This window comes from Mesoplodon mirus (genome assembly GCF_964341445.2).
Source record: "Mesoplodon mirus genome assembly, chromosome: 3".
NCBI lineage: Eukaryota > Metazoa > Chordata > Mammalia > Artiodactyla > Ziphiidae > Mesoplodon > Mesoplodon mirus.
Genome location: NC_138978.1, coordinates 87,710,491 through 87,728,626, shown reverse-complemented (window position 1 = coordinate 87,728,626; position 18,136 = coordinate 87,710,491). Strand labels below are relative to the sequence as shown.

Here is an 18,136-nt window from a genome sequence, read left to right as displayed (position 1 = left end):
ATTAGGTTTATATGGGAATTATTGGGGAACTCAGTTTATGTTCTTCAAATAAGAATTTAAATAACGTCAGGGAAATATATAGGAATAATGGTATGAGAGCCATAAATATAGTTTAGCTAATGTATTTGTTCCCTTTGAAGGTTATGTAGCTTTAAAATATATTTTGAAGAAATATATACATATATTTTCCAAAATTTATTTTATTTTTATTAAAACAGCTGATGAAAAATACATCAAATTATCTGTAACCCTACCATGTACCTTCTACTATTTCTATTCTATAGGAACTATGTTATAAGACAAAGCAGGATCCTAGAAATAGCATTACAAGGATTGGTTTGTGGTTAGCAAATGACTGCACAAAAACATACAGGTGGAAATTAATACAAGATTTCTCCCAAAGATCAGTAACTCAAACTAGAATGTAAGAAATATTATAACAAAGACAACCTAGAATTACTCCTTTATCTGGGATTTCCCAATGCAATAATTATGCATGTCAGGACTCATTATAATTCAACATATTTAAGATTTTAAAAATTATTTTTACACTGATAGAATGTAATAGATTGAAAAGTTCTTTTTGACAATTAGTTGGATTACCAATAATATTTTGTTTTAGATATGTGTATATATATGTATGTATTTACATGTATTTTAAATTAGCACTTTGAAGAATTAAGATAAAGAACATTGTTCGGGACCCAACTTAACTATGAAATCCTCTAAAAATGAAGAAAAGCAAAGTTTACTCCCAATCAGAAGAGAGCTGAATGACACCTACTCATGGAATGCTGATGTTAGTTTTTTACACTGTATAGTACAGATGAACTGTCATCTAAAAATCAGTACAGAAATAGTCACAAGGAAAAAAGATCCAATTTCTAAAGACCTTCTCATGACTTTTGTTGTTTCATGGATTTTGTTGTTTTATTATTTTGTTGGAATTTCTTTGAAAAGTGCTCTTGAGATCACATCTGGCTACACCATCGTGTTATGCTCTTAATGCAAGACAGAGCAAATCATATTTTGATTAAATCATTAAAGAATTTAACATATCCATGTACTATCAAGAATATATTATATCACATATGGTCTCCATGTTTTATAGGACAGAAATATTTGCTTCATAAAATACAGTCTCTTAATTTAAAATGTTTTTAAAAGTATACTTACTGAATCTGTCCATATTTTTCCTAAGGTACCTGCTTTAACCCCAAAATAGTCATGAAGCCATTTTTAGTTCCACACCCTCAATTTTTTATTTTAACATTTTTGAAACAAACACACATTCTGAGCAGTATAAATCTTTTGTTTAATGCTAATACTTCAAATGGTACCTATTAAATGTCAAAGAGCACTGTGCGGCTCCTGAGGGACACTCCGCAATAGCACACATCGTTATCACTGAACCAATCGATCATGGAATAAAGCCACCTAATCTAGGCAAAACCACAAGAAAGGGTATCTTATGCAAACGATGGGAAAGCTTTATGGAAAAATATATTTTAAAAGGGAGAGAAAGTATGTTTGGCAATCTGTTCTATATGGGTTACATTTTCCTATACTTCTAAATCTCTCTAAAAGAATATTTTAAGCAAATTTGGCTAGAATATAAAGTTGCTAAGATAAAGTAGAATTATATATGTATATATAAGGAAATGAGTTTCATTTTCTAAGGACAGAAAAAAAGCATGATTAAAACTGCCTGAACATACCAGCACCAGTTTCAATTAGCAAGCTATTATTGAACAGAAGCAAACAAACGTTAATCCTATCACTTATTAGAATCCCTTTAAAATATCTCTTGTCACAAATATAAAAATAAAAAAATCTCAAGGCTAATATACCTGCTTGGATTTTCTGTTGATCATCTGTGCTCATCAGCTTCCAGCTTTCTGTGTGACGAACAGCATAGAAAGACTGAACCAGGAAGATCCACAGCTTATCACGCAGAGCCTGGATCTTGCACGTAAAACCCTGTGTTCAAGCAACAAATCAGCAGCTGGTCAGAGCCACATTGTCATAGCAACCAGACATTATTCCCTTCCGAATCTACTTACTCCTAAGCTAGATCAATGATGTCATCACTTAGATTTTTAAGATCGCTGGGTACAAGTTATTTATGAAGCCTTGCTCTTTAACAACAGAATTTTATAGTGAACATGAACCTTATCCTTTCAGCATTATCCTTTTAACCAAATACTGTTTTAAACCACCAATGGCCTTTATGTAAATACCTTCCACAGTCTTTTCAAATCAGCTATGACATTAGAAGGTCAAATACTCTATGCAGTAATAATAAATATGATGAAATTTTTTGTCATTCTTGTTGAACAAATAAAAAATGTCAATAATTTGCAATTAGCTGATTAATTACCATTGATTAATTGTATTTAAAAATAAGATTTTAATTTTGCTTTTTCTCAGTCAATCCAATTTTAAATGATTTTTTTCTTAAGACAAAAATTAAGAATATATTATAAAATTAAAAGACACTGATGATTAAAACTGTAAAACATTCTTTAAAATTCTTTAAGTTTTATATTTAGGAAATTTAATGTAGTGACTGGGGAGAAATACTAAACTTATGCTGTACCAATTAATATTGCTAAGTACCAAACTATGTTTAGAATTAGCCAGCCAAACTTCCAAATTCTAAAATTTTATAATAAGTCTATTTGGAGGTAAATCAAATTTTTAAAATTTTGTATTATGAAAAATTCCAAATATACACAGAAGTAGAGACAGTAACCAACCCCCAGGTATCAAACACTTAGTTTCAATGAACCATGCAACATTTAAAACGTGTATATATTTAAAAATCTTAAAACAGTTTAAATATTCTATCATTCGTATATATATTTAAAAATCTTAAAACAGTTTAAATATTCTATCATTTTAATGAATTTTATTACATCAAATACCATTTCCTTTGTACTGTCAGAGTTCAGTAACGTGTCCAGAGCCGTAAGAAGAGAGCAACTATTCTCAGTGGTAATGTTTTCTTCAATTGCTTTTAAAATTTTGTCCAGCAGATCAGATGTGCTACTCATTGCTTGTGACTATAAAACACAGAAATTGATATTTAATAGGAATATATGTAAATGTGCAAGAAATGTGAAAGTCTGGCGTAACAGCAGACCATTCATCGTAATTGGCTATATGAAGTCAATCAGAAGTCTTATTTCCTCTGTTAATAATAATAATTATTATCATTCTAATAATAAATATTATTCTAATCCCTTTCCTCTGTTAAAAATATCGGCACATACACACAGTTCTTAAGAGCCAAAATAGTCCTAAAACAGAGCCTAGAAATAAGTTATAAAAGTTCTTTATTAAGTAACTAAATTTAGAGAAAGTGGGTCCCAGTAAGACAGAGAATTCTGCATGAACCATAATTGTATTACTGACCAAAACAATGTCTTTATGACTTCAATTTCTAAAATATGGCTTATGCCGATTGAGGGCTGGAGTTGCCAGAGTTACAATGTGCCTTGCCAGGGCACTCAACCTGTCCCCTCCTCCCTTCATTATTTTATGAGCCAAAAATCCTGTCCATCACTGCCCTAAATGCTACGCAAACATGCCATCTGCTATGGAATTTATTTAAGTCATACTAATTTAATCAAAGGCAACCTGAATTTGAAAACTTACATAATTATAATCAGAACACAAAGATGGGACTAAATATAGGATATAATTTTAGATGCAGTACCTGTAAGAGGAGAGCAAAATTTTCGCTTTGAATGATCTTGGAGAAGTTTTCTATAATAAATGCAATACATTCTTCTTGGAGCTGAGATGCCATCGTCAGTGCTGCTTCTGTCCACTTCACTCTGGGTAAACTGATGATTAGCCTGTCACTTTCCATCAGAAGAAAAGCAGCATTCTTATCATTCTTATAATTTTGAAAATATTGGGGAAAAAAGTTAGATTACTGCTCATAAAAATAACTTTCCAAGCAAATTAAATACTTTTGTTTTCTTGTGACACTGCCTGCAAAAACCAAAATTCCAGGTAGCTAATATCTTTGTCATTAGCTTTACATATTTATTACTTCATTCAAAATTATCCAAAAGGGCAAACTTTGAGCTGGAAGCAAATCACCTTTAAAAGACAGCTAAAACAAACATGAGAGCAAAGCTATAACTACAAAGAAAAGCTTGACTTCCCTGAGATTTTTCACTACTGAATTAATTTTTGTGCTTATAGATATCATTCATAACTGCATGGCTACACTGACGTAGCCTTAATTCTTTTCTGACTATAAAATACATGTTATTACAAATTTAGAATGGCTAAAAATTACTTATAAACCCCAGTGACTTTTTCTTCCTTTCTAATTAGGTAAGACTCTTCTTTTTATATTATTTATTTAATAACAATTCATTTTTATACCATAGGAAAAAATGTTCATGAATACTGATCTCTATAAAAAATGAAATGACAATTCACAAATACCATGTGCTCTAAGGAAAAGGAAAAAATGGCAACGTAAAATTACTATATTTTATTCATGTTTGATTTCTAATTCTTAAAACGATCCTTAGGGAATAATGATTTATTGAATAAATAGTTATCTGATCGATTATAGTAGATTGAAAAAAATGGCCACAAATTCTATGTAGCTCAATTCATCAAGAGGTGGACTCTATTTCCTCATCCCTTGAATCTAAACTGGCCTGTTCACTTGCTTGCACAAGCAGTGGTATTGTGCAAGTTTCAGAGCGTAGGCCTCAAGTAGCCTTGCAGCCTCTATCTTTACCCTCTTGGTTCTGGGACCATGAAGCCATGAAGAAGCCTGGTAAGAAAGACCACAGGGAGTGGGAGGCCCAGCCTCCAACTTAGCCACCAGCTGAAAGCAGCTGCAGGACTGAGCTCAGGCAAGATAAGCAGAAAAATCACCCAGTCAATCCACAGAGAATAAATTTTAGTTTAAAGCAACTTAGTTTTGGGGTGGTTTGTTACACAGCAATAAATAACTAGTAAATCTGGAAATGACAGTGCTTGAAATCCTCAAGCAGAGTCTTCTCTGATCTCTATACCTACTTCAGATTCCTTTTACACATGCCATCAGAGAACCTGTCCCTTCTCTTTAGAGCACTTACTTCATTTGTAATTATTCAATCATGAAATAACTACTTGATTAATACCCATCTCTCTCACTAGGCTGTATGTTTACTGCATGTGAAACAATGTCTGTTTTGGCTCACCGTTGTAACCACAGGTCCTAGTACAGAACTGAGTCACAATAGACACAAACATCTGTTGATCTCTGAGCATCAACAGAGACTGAGAGTTTGTAAGTGAATTCGTAAGCTAAATTAAGTTTAATCCTTGAACATCAAAACTTTAAAAATTTTACCCATTTACCAAGAATTCTTCTGAAATGTATTCTATACTTCCCTTGCTTTATTTGAGTAAAAAATTCATACTTTGCTATACTTTGAGTCTTTAAAAAGTTTTTTTTACATTTTTACTATAATTTACCATTATCCTTTCCTCCTCTGGTAACTTCCTGAGTAACTGTGTAGTTACTAAGAGTTTTAGGCAATAAGCCCAATCTGCTCTACTATAGGCATTGTTCTGATATTAGAGACAAATGTAGAGTATTCAAATAAACTTGGCAGGTATCTACAAAGTGCTTACTATATACATAATGTTATGTGCTCTGACAGCAATATCTTTTTCTTTTTTGGGGATTATTAACTTTATTTAAGCTCAGGAAGAAAATCATAAAAGCAATAACTCAGTAGAATTGCCAATCAACCTGTCTCTCCTCAAACAGCAAATGGCCAGCTTACAAGCAATATCTTTTTAAAAATACAGATGTATAGTTGTCATAATTTAGCTTGAAATCTATTGGAAAACTAAAACATGGACATAAATGATAACAGATGGTATGTGATCTTATTCCATACTGATCTGAATATATGATAACATTAAATGTTAAGAGTAGCTTAAGGTTCAAAGAAGGAAGAAAATGTAATATACTTCTAGACCAAATATATAAAATTTTATTTTATTTTTTTAACATCTTTACTGGAGTATAATTGCTTTACAATGGTGTGTTAGTTTCTGCTGTATAACAAAGTGAATCAGCTATACATATACATATATTCCCATATCTTCTCCTTCTTGCGTCTCCCTCCCACCCTCCCTATTCCACCCCTCTAGGTGGACACAAAGCACTGAGCTGATCTCTCTGTGGTATACGGCTGCTTCCCACTAGCTATCTATTTTACATTTGGTAGTGTATATATGTCCATGCCACTCTCTCACTTTGTCCCAGCTTACCCTTCCCCCTCCCCGTGTCCTCAAGTCCATTCTCTATGTCTGCGTCTTTATTCCTGTCCTGCCCCTAGGTTCTTCAGAACCATTAAAATTTTTTTCTTTTAGATTCCATATATAAAAACACATAAAATTTTAAATTCAATAGTTAACACATGGTTCAAATTTCAAAACTATATAAAAGGCATTACTAAGAAAAGTCACCCACTCCTTCCTGTCCCCGGCCACCTATTTTCCCTTGTCCCAATCAATATTATTTATTTTCTGTATTCTTCCAGAGTTATTTTATGCATATACAAACAAAAAAAGTAATTTTTCCCTTATTTTACTCAAATGGGGGCATTAATATGCACAGTACTCTGTACTTTACCTTTTATACTTAGCATATACCTTGAATATTTTTCTTATCACAATATAAAGAGCCTTATTATTGTTTTAATAGCTATGGAATAGCCCATAATATGGATATATCAGAAGTCATACAACCAGTCCTCTACTTGTAAATATTTATTTCTTTCCAGTTTTTGTTATTACAGTGTTGTAATGAATGACCTTGTAGATAACATTATTTCACACATATGTGAATATATCTATAGGATAAATTCCTAGAAATAAAATTGCTGGGTTAATACTACTTGTCTTATCCTGGGTTCTGCCTAATAACTGAGCCTGAGAAATAGGCTTGTACGCAAGTGATCCCAAGATGACCCAAGAGTGAAACAGGGAAGGAGGGAAAGCCAGTGGAAGGGTATGTTTTCCAGCTCCTTGCTACTCAAAGTGTTATCCACAGCAACCATTACCTAGAGCTTGTTAGAAATGTAGAATCTCAGGCTCCGCCTCTGATTTACTGAATTAGAACCTACATTCAACCAAGATCCTGAAGTGTTTTTTTTTTTTGCCATACCACACGGCATGCGGGATCTTAGTTCCCCAACCGAGGATTGAACCCTGTGCCCCCTGCAGTGGAAGCACTGAGTCCTAACCGCTGGACCACCACCAGGGAATACTCAGTCCTGAAGTGTTGTGTATATACATTTAAGCTTGAGAAACAATGATATAGCATTTGCTATTGTAGGCAACTGGGGATCAATCTTGTTGGGGGCCCTCTGAAGAGCCACAGAGAATACAATTTGAATTATTCATCCAAGGGATAGATCAGGGAAACATTTAATCACTGGTTAATCACTGACCAATCTCCCATTGGTCAAGGTTTGTCCCCTGGGATATTAATTCCCTTTCACTTCCAGGTTTGAAGAGCTGTAGGTACCCTGGGTAGAACAGCAGTGAAGCCTCAGGACAGAAAGTGAGAAATACATGTGATATGGTTGAGGGAAAGTGCTGTCAGATTATACCTGTGTGCAGCTGGATGCTGCAGCAATGGTTGGAGTACATACATGGGTCAACAGGATATGAGGTGGGGCACCAGGACGATACAAAACATTGCCAACATATATTCAACGGAGCAATGTTTTCCAAACTGTAGTTTTCTCCCCTAGCAACCTAGAGAAATATATTTAGTGGCTTTCAATCAGCATTAGAAGACAAAACAAGAAAGAAGAAAGAAAGAGATAGAAAAGAGAAAAACAGAAAATATCAGAACATCATATGGAATATGGTAAGTATTCTTTTCTGAAACTTGTTTCAGTTCTACATGTGTGAGTTAACTGCGTTATAACATAAAAAGAACTTGCTCTGGGTCAGTAAAAAAAGTTTGAAAAACACAGCAAAAGTTGTGCTAATTTATACCCTTCCCAGGAATGAATAGGAGTACTTATTCCCTACATCCTTGTTAAAAGAGTACAAATTTCCTTTTTTCCCCCATACTAAAAGGTAGAAAACAGTCTGACATGGTAATTTTAATGTCCATTTCTCTTAAATAAATGAAGTTGAAGATTTGTTCATCAAATTAAGAGGCATCTGTATTTTCTAAGTAAACTATCTAGTCTTACCCTACATTTAGCTATTTTTAAAAAATCAACTGGGAGGGGCCTCCCTGGTGGCGCAGTGGTTGAGAGTCCGCCTGCCGATGCAGGGGATACGGGTTCGTGCCCCGGTCTGGGAGGATCCCATATGCCGCGGAGCGGCTGGGCCCGTGAGCCATGGCCGCTGGGCCTGCGCATCCGGAGCCTGTGCTCCGCAGCGGGAGAGGCCACAACAGTGAGAGGCCCGCATACCGCAAAAAAAGAAAAAAAAAAAAAAAAAAATCAACTGGTAGGAACTCTCTATATTAGAAAAGTTAGAATAAGAGTATGATATGAACTGTCATTTGTTTTTTGACTGTGCTTATGGTAATTTTTACTATATAGAAAGTTTCCATTTTTATGTAACCAAATTCTTTTATGGCTTCTATATTTTGTATCCCCACTCCACTGATGAGGTTATAAACTAATTCTCCCAGGACTTAACTGTAGTGTTTTAGGTTTCATTTTCTTTACTTGTAAATCTTTGATCCATTTGGAATGTATACTGGCATACCAGGATGTAATGTATAGATCCAACTTAAATTTTTTCCAGCAAGCTGCCTGTTGTTGTCCTAACACCATATACTGAACAAACACTATATGATTCATACTATTTAATTCTTTTGATATTGTGTTAATTAAATAGGCCTTCAATTATCTTTTGGCCTTAGGACTAAAAGCATAATATATATACAACTTTAGTTTTATCCTAGTGACTATCCCCCATGCCTATTTTTGTTTCAATTTTCCTATATTTAAAAACTATTCATAATTTGCTTTTTTTTAAAAAAAAGGCTTAAACAAAACTTTTTTTTAAACATCTTTATTGGAGTATAATTGCTTTACATTATTGTGTTAGTTTCTGCTGTATAACAAAGTGAATCAGCTATACGTATACCTATATCCCCATATCCCCTCCTTCTTGCATCTCCCTCCTACCCTCCTTATCCCACCCCTCTATGCAGTCACAAAGCATCTAGCTGATCTCCCTGTGCTATGCGGCTGCTTCCATTAGCTATCAATTTTACATTTGGTAGTGTATATACATCAATGCCACTCTCTCACTTCGTCCCAGCTTACCCTTCCCCCTCCCCGTGTCCTTAAGTCCATTCTCTACGTCTGCGTCTTTATTCCTGTCCTGCTCTTAGGTTCTTCAGAACCATTTTTTTTTTTTAGATTCCATATATATGTGTTAGCATACGGTATCTGTTTTTCTCTTTCTGACTTATTTCATTCTGTATGACAGATTCTAGGTCCATCTACCTCACTACAAATAACTCAATTTCATTTCTTTTTATGGCTGAGTAATATTCCACTGTATATATGTGCCACATCTTCTTTATCCATTCATCTGTTGATGGACACTTAGGTTGCTTCCATGTCCTGGCTATCGTAAATAGTGCTGCAGTGAACATTGTGGTACATGACTCTTTCTGAATTATGGTTTTCTCGGGGTATATGCCCAGTAGTGGGCTTGCTGGGTCATATGGTAGTTCTATTTTTAGTTTTTAAAGGAACCTCCATACTGTTCTCCGTAGTGGCTGTATCAATTTACATTCCCACCAACAGTGTAGGAGGGTTCCCTTTTCTCCACACCCTCTTCAGCATTTATTGTTTGTAGATTTTTTGATGATGGCCATTCTGACCCGTGTGAGGTGATACCTCATTGTCATTTTGATTTGCATTTCTCTAATGATTAGTGATGTGGAGCATCCTTTCATGTGTTTGTTGGCAATCTGTATATCTTCTTGGGAGAAATGTCTATTTAGGTCTTCTGCCCATTTCTAGATTGGGTTGTTTGTTTTTTTGATATTGAGCTGCATGAACAGTTTGTATATTTTTGGAGATTAATTCTTTGTCAGTTGCTTCATTTGCAAATATTTTCTCCCATTCTGAGGGTTGTGTTTTGGAAGTTTTAGCCACAGCAATCAGAGAAGAAAAAGAAATAAAAGGAATCCAAATTGGAAAAGAAGTAAAACTGTCACTGTTTGCAGATGACATGATACTATACACAGAGAATCCTAAAGATGCTACCAGAAAACTACTAGAGATAATCAATGAATTTGGTAAAGTAGAAGGATACAAAATTAATGCACAGAAATCTCTTGCATTCCTATACACTAATGATGAAAAATCTGAAAGAGAAATTAAGGAAATACTCCCATTTACCACTGCAACAAAAAGAATAAAATACCTAGGAATAAACCTACCCAAGGAGAGAAAACACCTGTATGCAGAAAACTATAAGACACTGATGAAAGAAATTAAAGATGACACAAACAGATGGAGAGATATACCATGTTCTTGGATTGGAAGAATCAACATTGTGAAAATGACTATACTACCCGAAGCAATCTACAGATTCAATGAAGTCCCTATCAAACTACCAATGGCATTTTTCACAGAACTAGAACAAAAAATTTCACAATTTGTATGGAAACACAAAAAACCCCAAAGAGCCAAAGCAATCTTGAAAAAGAAAAATGGAGCTGGAGGAGCAGGCTCCCTGACTTCAGACTATACTGCAAAGCTACAGTAATCAAGACAGTATGGTACTGGCACAACAACAGAAATATAGATCAATGGAACAGGATAGAAAGCCCAGAGATAAACCCACGTACATATGGTCACCTTATCTTTGATAAAGGAGGCAAGGATATACAATGGAGAAAAGACAGTCTCTTCAATAAGTGGTTCTGGGAAAACTGGACAGCTACATGTAAAAGGATGAAATTAGAACACTCCCTAATACCATACACAAAAATAAACTCAAAATGGATTAAAGACCTAAATGTAAGGCTAGACACTATAAAACTCTTAGAGGAAAACATAGGCAGAACACTCTATGACATAAATCACAGCAAGATCCTTTTTGACCCACCTCCTAGAGAAATGGAAATAAAAACAAAAATAAACAAATGGGACCTAATGAAACTTAAATGCTTTTGCACAGCAAAGGAAACCATAAACAAAACAAAACATTTTGAAACAGAAAAATTTAATCTTGTTTTGAAATAGTTCAAGTAATTAGAAGCCCTAACTTTTCTAAAAACTTTCTCTCTTCTACTAACTCCTCTACCCTGCTCTCTCTTCCTCCCAGAAGCAATGGTTTGTACTTGGTAGGAGGGAGTAGCCACTTCTTACTGAACTGCTGCATAGTGAGCAAGAAGGAGAAAAAGCTCAAAGCCCCTCATATTAAAATTTAAAAAAAAATCTCCATATATAGTCCAATGCAGCACTTTCTTATCTCCCTTTGCATATGGCAGTGTTAGGCATATTACTGATAGAGTAAAGTGCCTGCCATGAAACATGTGGTTTAACTGAATTAGAGCCAAAGAAGACTTAAGAAGATTGCTCAATCTTTCTTTCATTTGTTTTGGATAACATATTTCATATTTTAATTAAAAAAATTTTTAATATTGTATTTTTATTAATAAAGCAAAATATATTTTATTTCTATAGTAAAATATGAAGAATATATTAAATTAAGGTTTCCTAAAATTTGAATATCCACAAAGAAAGACAAAATTTCAAATTTTCATTATAATCACCACAATGCCAAAAGGCTTGTAAGTTTGGTTGTTCTGATGTACATCTTTATATCTGTCTTGAAAGGAAAAACCAAGCATTCACAAAGCTTACAAGGAACTGATTAGAGCTATAAAATCAAAATAAAATATTGTAGGAGAGGGAGAGGCATAGTATGAAGAGCTTATTCCTCAGTTATACTCACTTACCACTTGTTAAAAAAAAATCAAACTTCTTGAGACAGTCAGTTAAGATCCCTCCCAATCTGGCTTTAGCCTCTCCCCAGGCTTATCTTCTCTCATCATTCCAGTTACAAGAGAATATTGGCACTGCCCAGACTCCAGGTCCCTGGTCACATTTAAAAGTCACTTTTTTATTTTGAAATTGTCCTCTATTTTCAGGTTCATCTCACATCACTTCTCTTATCCTTCCAATCAGAATCAATTGTTTTCACTTCTGTGATTCCACGTATAAACCTGCATTATAAATTACACTTATTCACTCCTTTATTTACCTATCAATATATACTGAGTGCCTAATGTCTGCTAGGCACTGCCCTAAGGCTGGTGCTGCAAAGGTAAATAAGACTGACATGGAACTTAATGCTAGTATTCATCATAGTCTAACTTGTATTTTGCATAGTTGTTTAAGTGCCTATCCTTCCATCAATTTGTGAGTTCCTTGAAGTCAAGGCCCATACTTCCTAAAAATAATCTTTGCCCATGCTGGGATCTATTATATTACCTTTAGAATGGCAGCAATTGGTTTTAAGACCTGGTTTTATAATTTACTGACATTGTGAACTTGAATAAAGCATTTACCTCTCTGATTCTTTTTTCTTATATATAAAGTGGAAATAAGAGTACCTATGATATACGTAATTTCAAAATATAAAAAGTATATTTTGAAACATAAAGGTCTTTTAAAAATCCACTAGATAATAATTCACTTCTATTGAACTGAATTACAGCTGGGCCATTTGCTTGCCTCATGAACAGAGTAACCATTCAATGACCAAAGAAACTAATGCAAAATAGTAAGCAACAAAACAACAAAGTCCTTCATTAGCATAAACACAGATTTAGATTTATTTTTTGCAGTGGTATATCACCAGCTGATGGCCTAAACTTATTTTCCCAGTTAGATTTAGATATTATCTTCTATGTAACCCAGTCTAAAATACCATTCATGGTTCAATCAGAGAAATGGGACCACTAGGAGGTATTTATATACATAAAGGAGTATGTTAAAGGGATTTGACCTTATGCAATTATGGGAGCTGGTTAAGCACTCTTTGTATATGATGATGTATTGTAGTATGAAGTCCACAGGGAAAGCAGTTGAGAGAGGATGATGGATGTAAAGTGTGAGGGGTAAGGACAAGCTGACACCGAAGAGCACAAGCTATAACCCACAAGGATGGGCTCATTTTAGGTCTCATTGCCTCCAACATGGATGAAATGAGTGTCCTTCAGGAGATGCTAGCACCCATCATCATGGAGCTAAACACATCCCTGGCCCAGGGGTAAGAGAAACCAAAGAGGATACAGGGCAAGGTGAAGCAGTGCAAAGAAGGAAATTCTGGGAAGCATAGTTCATCCTCATCAAGCTAACACATTGCAGAGACACTACAGTCCAACCCTTGTCAACTTGGCATGCATGCACATTTCTTTAAATCATAGTTAATTCCTATGGAGACAAAGTAAAGTCATGCTAACGCCTAACATATACAACCATCCCCTATAAAACAAACATGCTAACCCTCTCCCTAAAATAGGATACAAAGTCTCTCTTCAAACTGATTCAGACTACCCCTTAGTATCCTGTAACTTAAATACAGAGATATAGTTAACATGTCTTATACTAAATGGTAGGGGAAGGAGACAGTGGGAAAAAAAATACTTGGTTAATATATACATAAACATTCATATAAAAAGGGGAAATGAATATGTTTACATCATAACTACTACAGTGCTAATTTCTATAACTGGTCACGTGGTCATACCTAGTATTTATAACTACCTTTTCCTGCAACCATTACATGTTCCCTTTGTCCTCAGCAAGTACCCCTGCTGTTTATAGTTCTTTATCTGGTAAGGTGGCCCAAACTTTCATTCCTGAAGAATCTGGGCCAGTATCAGTGCTGCTTAAATTGAGTTTTTCCATTGATTTTAACCATAGGACATGGGAGTACTGCATTCCAGATATACTTCTCCTTCCCCACATTATATAGCACCAACCCAATTTCTCCTTATAGTTAGCTGGTGGGAAGCAGCTGCATAGCACAGGGAGATCAGCTTGGTGCTTTGTGACCACGTAGAGGGGTGGGATAGGGAGGGTGGGAGGGAGACGCAAGAGGGAGGAGATATGGGGATATATATATACATATAGCTGATTCACTTTGTTGTACAGCAGAAACTAACATAGCATTGTAAAGCAATTATACTCCAATAAAGATGTTAAAAAAAAAACAGTCAGGCTCAATCTAATAACAATTCCCCTTCTCTGCCTACTGATTTACAAAGTGGCCAGAAAGAGGTGGTCCCAACTTCCAGTTCAATGGAATCACTGTGTTCATAGGTGAAAACATTCTTCTCTTTGGAACTAAGACCTCTAGATCAGCAGATCCTAAAGTTATAGGGACAAGAAGCAAACATTTTGCTAGTGGATCGCTAGGAGTAATTATACGTGGAGCCACTCTCATTTCCACACCTTGATTTCTGTACCCATGCATCCTAGTTATGTTAAGAAATAGCATCATAAATCAAAAACTGATTTAGAGCATACACAGCCTCCTGGAGGACACTGCCCCAATCCCACAAGGCACTGCCACGTAGCTGCACTGTAAACAAGTCTTCAAAAGGCCATTCCTCCATTCTATCAAGCCAGCTGCTTCAGGGTGATAGGGAGCACAGTAGGACAGGTGAAATCAGTAAGCATGGGCCCACTGCCATACTTCATTTGCTATAAAGTGAGTTCTTTAGTCAGAAGTGATGCTGTGTGGAATACTATGGTGGTGAAAAAGGCAGTAAGTCCACGGATAGTGGTTTTACTAGAAACACTGGAAGTAAGGAAGGCAAATCCATATCCAGAGCAAATGTTTATTACGCTGCGAACAAAGCACTGCCTTTTCCATGTTGAGGTGGTGCAATGTAATTAACCTGCCAGCAGGTAGATGGCTGGTCCTCTTAGAGAATGGTGCCACTGTTTCAGTGTTGCACCCAAATCCACCTTAATGAGTCGAGGTCCCTGCTACTGAGCCAATGCATAACCGACCCTGGCACCATGCCCCTTTTGTTCATGATCCAACGTGTACTTTCTAGTGATTGTGATTCTCTGACTGAATTCTAATGCATTTGGTACAGAGGAACAGAGTCTTAAAGACAGATTCTCTGAATTGGTTCTGGGTTATCTGGAATTGGTCCTTTCATCTTGCTTTTATAATATAATTCTACATTTGTATTTAAAACACAGAAAGTACCTATATAAAATTTAATAAATGACAAACACAAAGTATTCAGGTTATACTTACTAAAGACTGAATCAACATATTAAGACAACTTTTCTGAATCTCAGGAGGTACATTTGCAAAGCTTCTCTCAGACCAAAACCTTGCAAAATGCTTTACAATCCACCTGTTAAAAATCAAAGAATCTCAAGTTAAAGAAATGAAAATATTTTTCATTATAATATTCAGTAACATTTTGGTTTTCAATAATATAAGTTTTACATATATTATGTTTTGACTAACCCTAACAGTTAATTTTGTGAGTGCTATAATGGACTTAACTAAGTTCCCTTTTCTGTAAACATTTATTTCAAATCCACTCTGGGTTATGTGCATGGATTTTAGTAACCATGGTTCAGCTAAAATAACACTGATTCCAAGCATCTTGAGTAATATCTACATCAATACTTCTCCTCAATTGTTGTAACCAGTTAAGCATTAAGCTATTTACATTGTGCCCAAGAAAATAGGCCAAGTCTAAAATTTCCCAGAAAATTAGGAGAATGGAAGAACAGAATCCCTAAATTAATAGTATCAGCACTACTTCAGTTCACTTACTTCATGCAGTCAGCAAAAAGACTTTCCACTCCAACTGAATGAGCAATAATCAGGCATTCTAATATAGATGCCAACCTTCTGGGAACAGGCTAAAATTGACAGAAAACACTACATTTATTCTTCTTCAACTTACAGAGGCTAAAAGTATTTGGTTCATAAAAATGATCTGATTTACATACCTAAACTGGAGAATAAATATATGTAATTCAAAAGTCTGTTATTCTTTTAAAATCAAGTATCACTGATAAACTTTAGTTTTTATAGCATAGCATTTGAGTTCTTTTAGCTGCCAGAATGCACACAGTTTATATTCTAATTTCTTTTAGCGTAAATATTTTCTAGAGTACAAGTGGTATAATAATTTCTAGCACATCACATTGCAACACAACCATATGGTCTAATCTGCTTCCTAAAGTATAAATATAACTTTAAGTACATGTGAAATGGGAGGTCCTACATTGACCTCAAACAAAATGACAGAATTTAATTAGATCATGATTATATAAACATATTTTTAAAAAGCACATATACAGAGGTAATGAACTAAAACAATAAATAAATAAAACGTAGATACAAGTAGTGAAGAACTCACTGCTCTTGGTGTTAAGCCTCAATATGTGCTACATATTACCTGTGCCATGTATTTTCAGTTTTTTAGACTATGTTCCTAAGCACATCTATTGCCCTATTAGGGTGAATAGAGTTCAGCTTCGCTTTGTACACATTCATTAGTTGTTATTTGAGTTTATACACTTAATAAAGACCAGCAATCAACCAATATGTATATATAGTCTCTAAATGTGTATCTGAAGATACCCTGCACTCAGAGAAGAGCAAAAGCTTCTTCAGAAATGCCTCCAGCATAGTCCTTCAAATAAGGTCACTGATTTCCAATTTTTTTAATAGTTTTTTTTTCCATTTCATTATTAATTTATTTATTTTTGGCTGCGTTGGGTCTTCGTTGCCGTGCGCGGGCTTTCTCTAGTTGTGGCAAGCAGGAGCTACGTTTCATTGCGGTGCGTGGGCTTCTCATTACGGTGGCTTCTCTTGTTGTGGAGCACGGGCTCTAGGCATGCAGGCTCAGTAGTTGTGGCGCACAGGCTCTAGAGCACAGGCTCAGTAGTTGTGGTGCACAGGCTTAGTTGCTCCACGGCACGTGGGATCTTCCTGGACCAGGGATCGAACCCGTGTCCCCTGCATTGGCAGGCGAATTCTTAACCACTGCACCACTATGGAAGTCCCCCAACTTTTAAAATTACAAATTGCTATTAATTTGATTTCCTAATACCCTTCTCCTAAAGGTGTTACATACTACTTAGGAAATTAACTGTAAATACCTTTTTTTGCACATCAACAATTTAGTTATTCCCTTTGAGATAACTGAAGGTACTCTAAATTGTCCTAAAATCAGAAATGGCTATTGCTATATAAATTATACAGTAATTCTACTAAGTTAAATAATTTGGTTTTCTGACCCACTTCAGATAAGATAAAAGTAGTATGAGGGAAGAGACTACTGGTATAGACATAATTGACAACCTAAAAGCATCCAGAAGCATAAAAAATTATAAAAGTAAGCACAAGAGTTAAGAAGTCTAGCAATCTAATTTTATTTAGGAATAACCAGCCCTCCACAACACAAAGTCCACTACTTGATGTATAACTTAAGAATAATTTCCATACAAAATATTAAAATGCAAAATAATTTGCTGCTTAAAGGCAAAGGCTAGCAAACCAGCTTGTGGGCCAAAACTAGCCCACCACTGTTTTGTGAATAAAGTTTTATTGGAACATTTCCATGCTGTTCCATCTACATATTGTCCATAGCTGTTTTTGGTCTACAACAGCAAAGCTGAGTAGTTGTGATGGAGACTGTATGGCCCACAAAGCCTAGAATATTAACTATCTAGCCTTTTATAGAAAAAGTATACTTACCCCTGGCTTAAAGGGATAACTTTAGCTTTCTAAGAATTTTACTTATATGGAAATGCTGATATCCTAAGTGTCTTTGTAATAGGATGACTGACCTTTAGTCATCTTCAAAACCTGCTTGTAAAATTTGGGAAGACATATATTTAAATTATAACCTAAGATATATTTTTAAATCAGTGGCAAAAAACATAATGTAAAACCCACTATAATCCTATAAACGAAGTTCTAAAATTTACTTTTAAAAAAGGCAAGATTGTGAAGTTAATGAAATGACTGAAGCTAGCTTGCCAAGAGTTCTGGGGCCAGTAAACCACCATATTATATCCCATCATATATTACTGTGGCATGTGCT

The 18,136-nt window shown here is 35.1% G+C and overlaps 1 protein-coding gene across 2 annotated transcripts in view; it reads right to left on the bottom strand.

Annotated features, from left to right (window-relative positions):
- BTBD8 (BTB domain containing 8) overlaps window positions 1-18,136 on the bottom strand; it is an 88,596-nt gene that overhangs the window by 13,261 nt on the left and 57,199 nt on the right. For both annotated transcript variants that reach the window (XM_082613379.1, XM_082613380.1), the window contains 5 exons: window positions 15,853-15,941; window positions 15,319-15,421; window positions 3,722-3,904; window positions 2,928-3,065; window positions 1,851-1,980 (listed from right to left, as the gene is read on the bottom strand). In XM_082613379.1, the coding sequence (XP_082469505.1) occupies window positions 1,851-1,980; window positions 2,928-3,065; window positions 3,722-3,904; window positions 15,319-15,421; window positions 15,853-15,941 (643 nt within the window). The remainder of the gene's footprint in view (window positions 1-1,850; window positions 1,981-2,927; window positions 3,066-3,721; window positions 3,905-15,318; window positions 15,422-15,852; window positions 15,942-18,136) is intronic.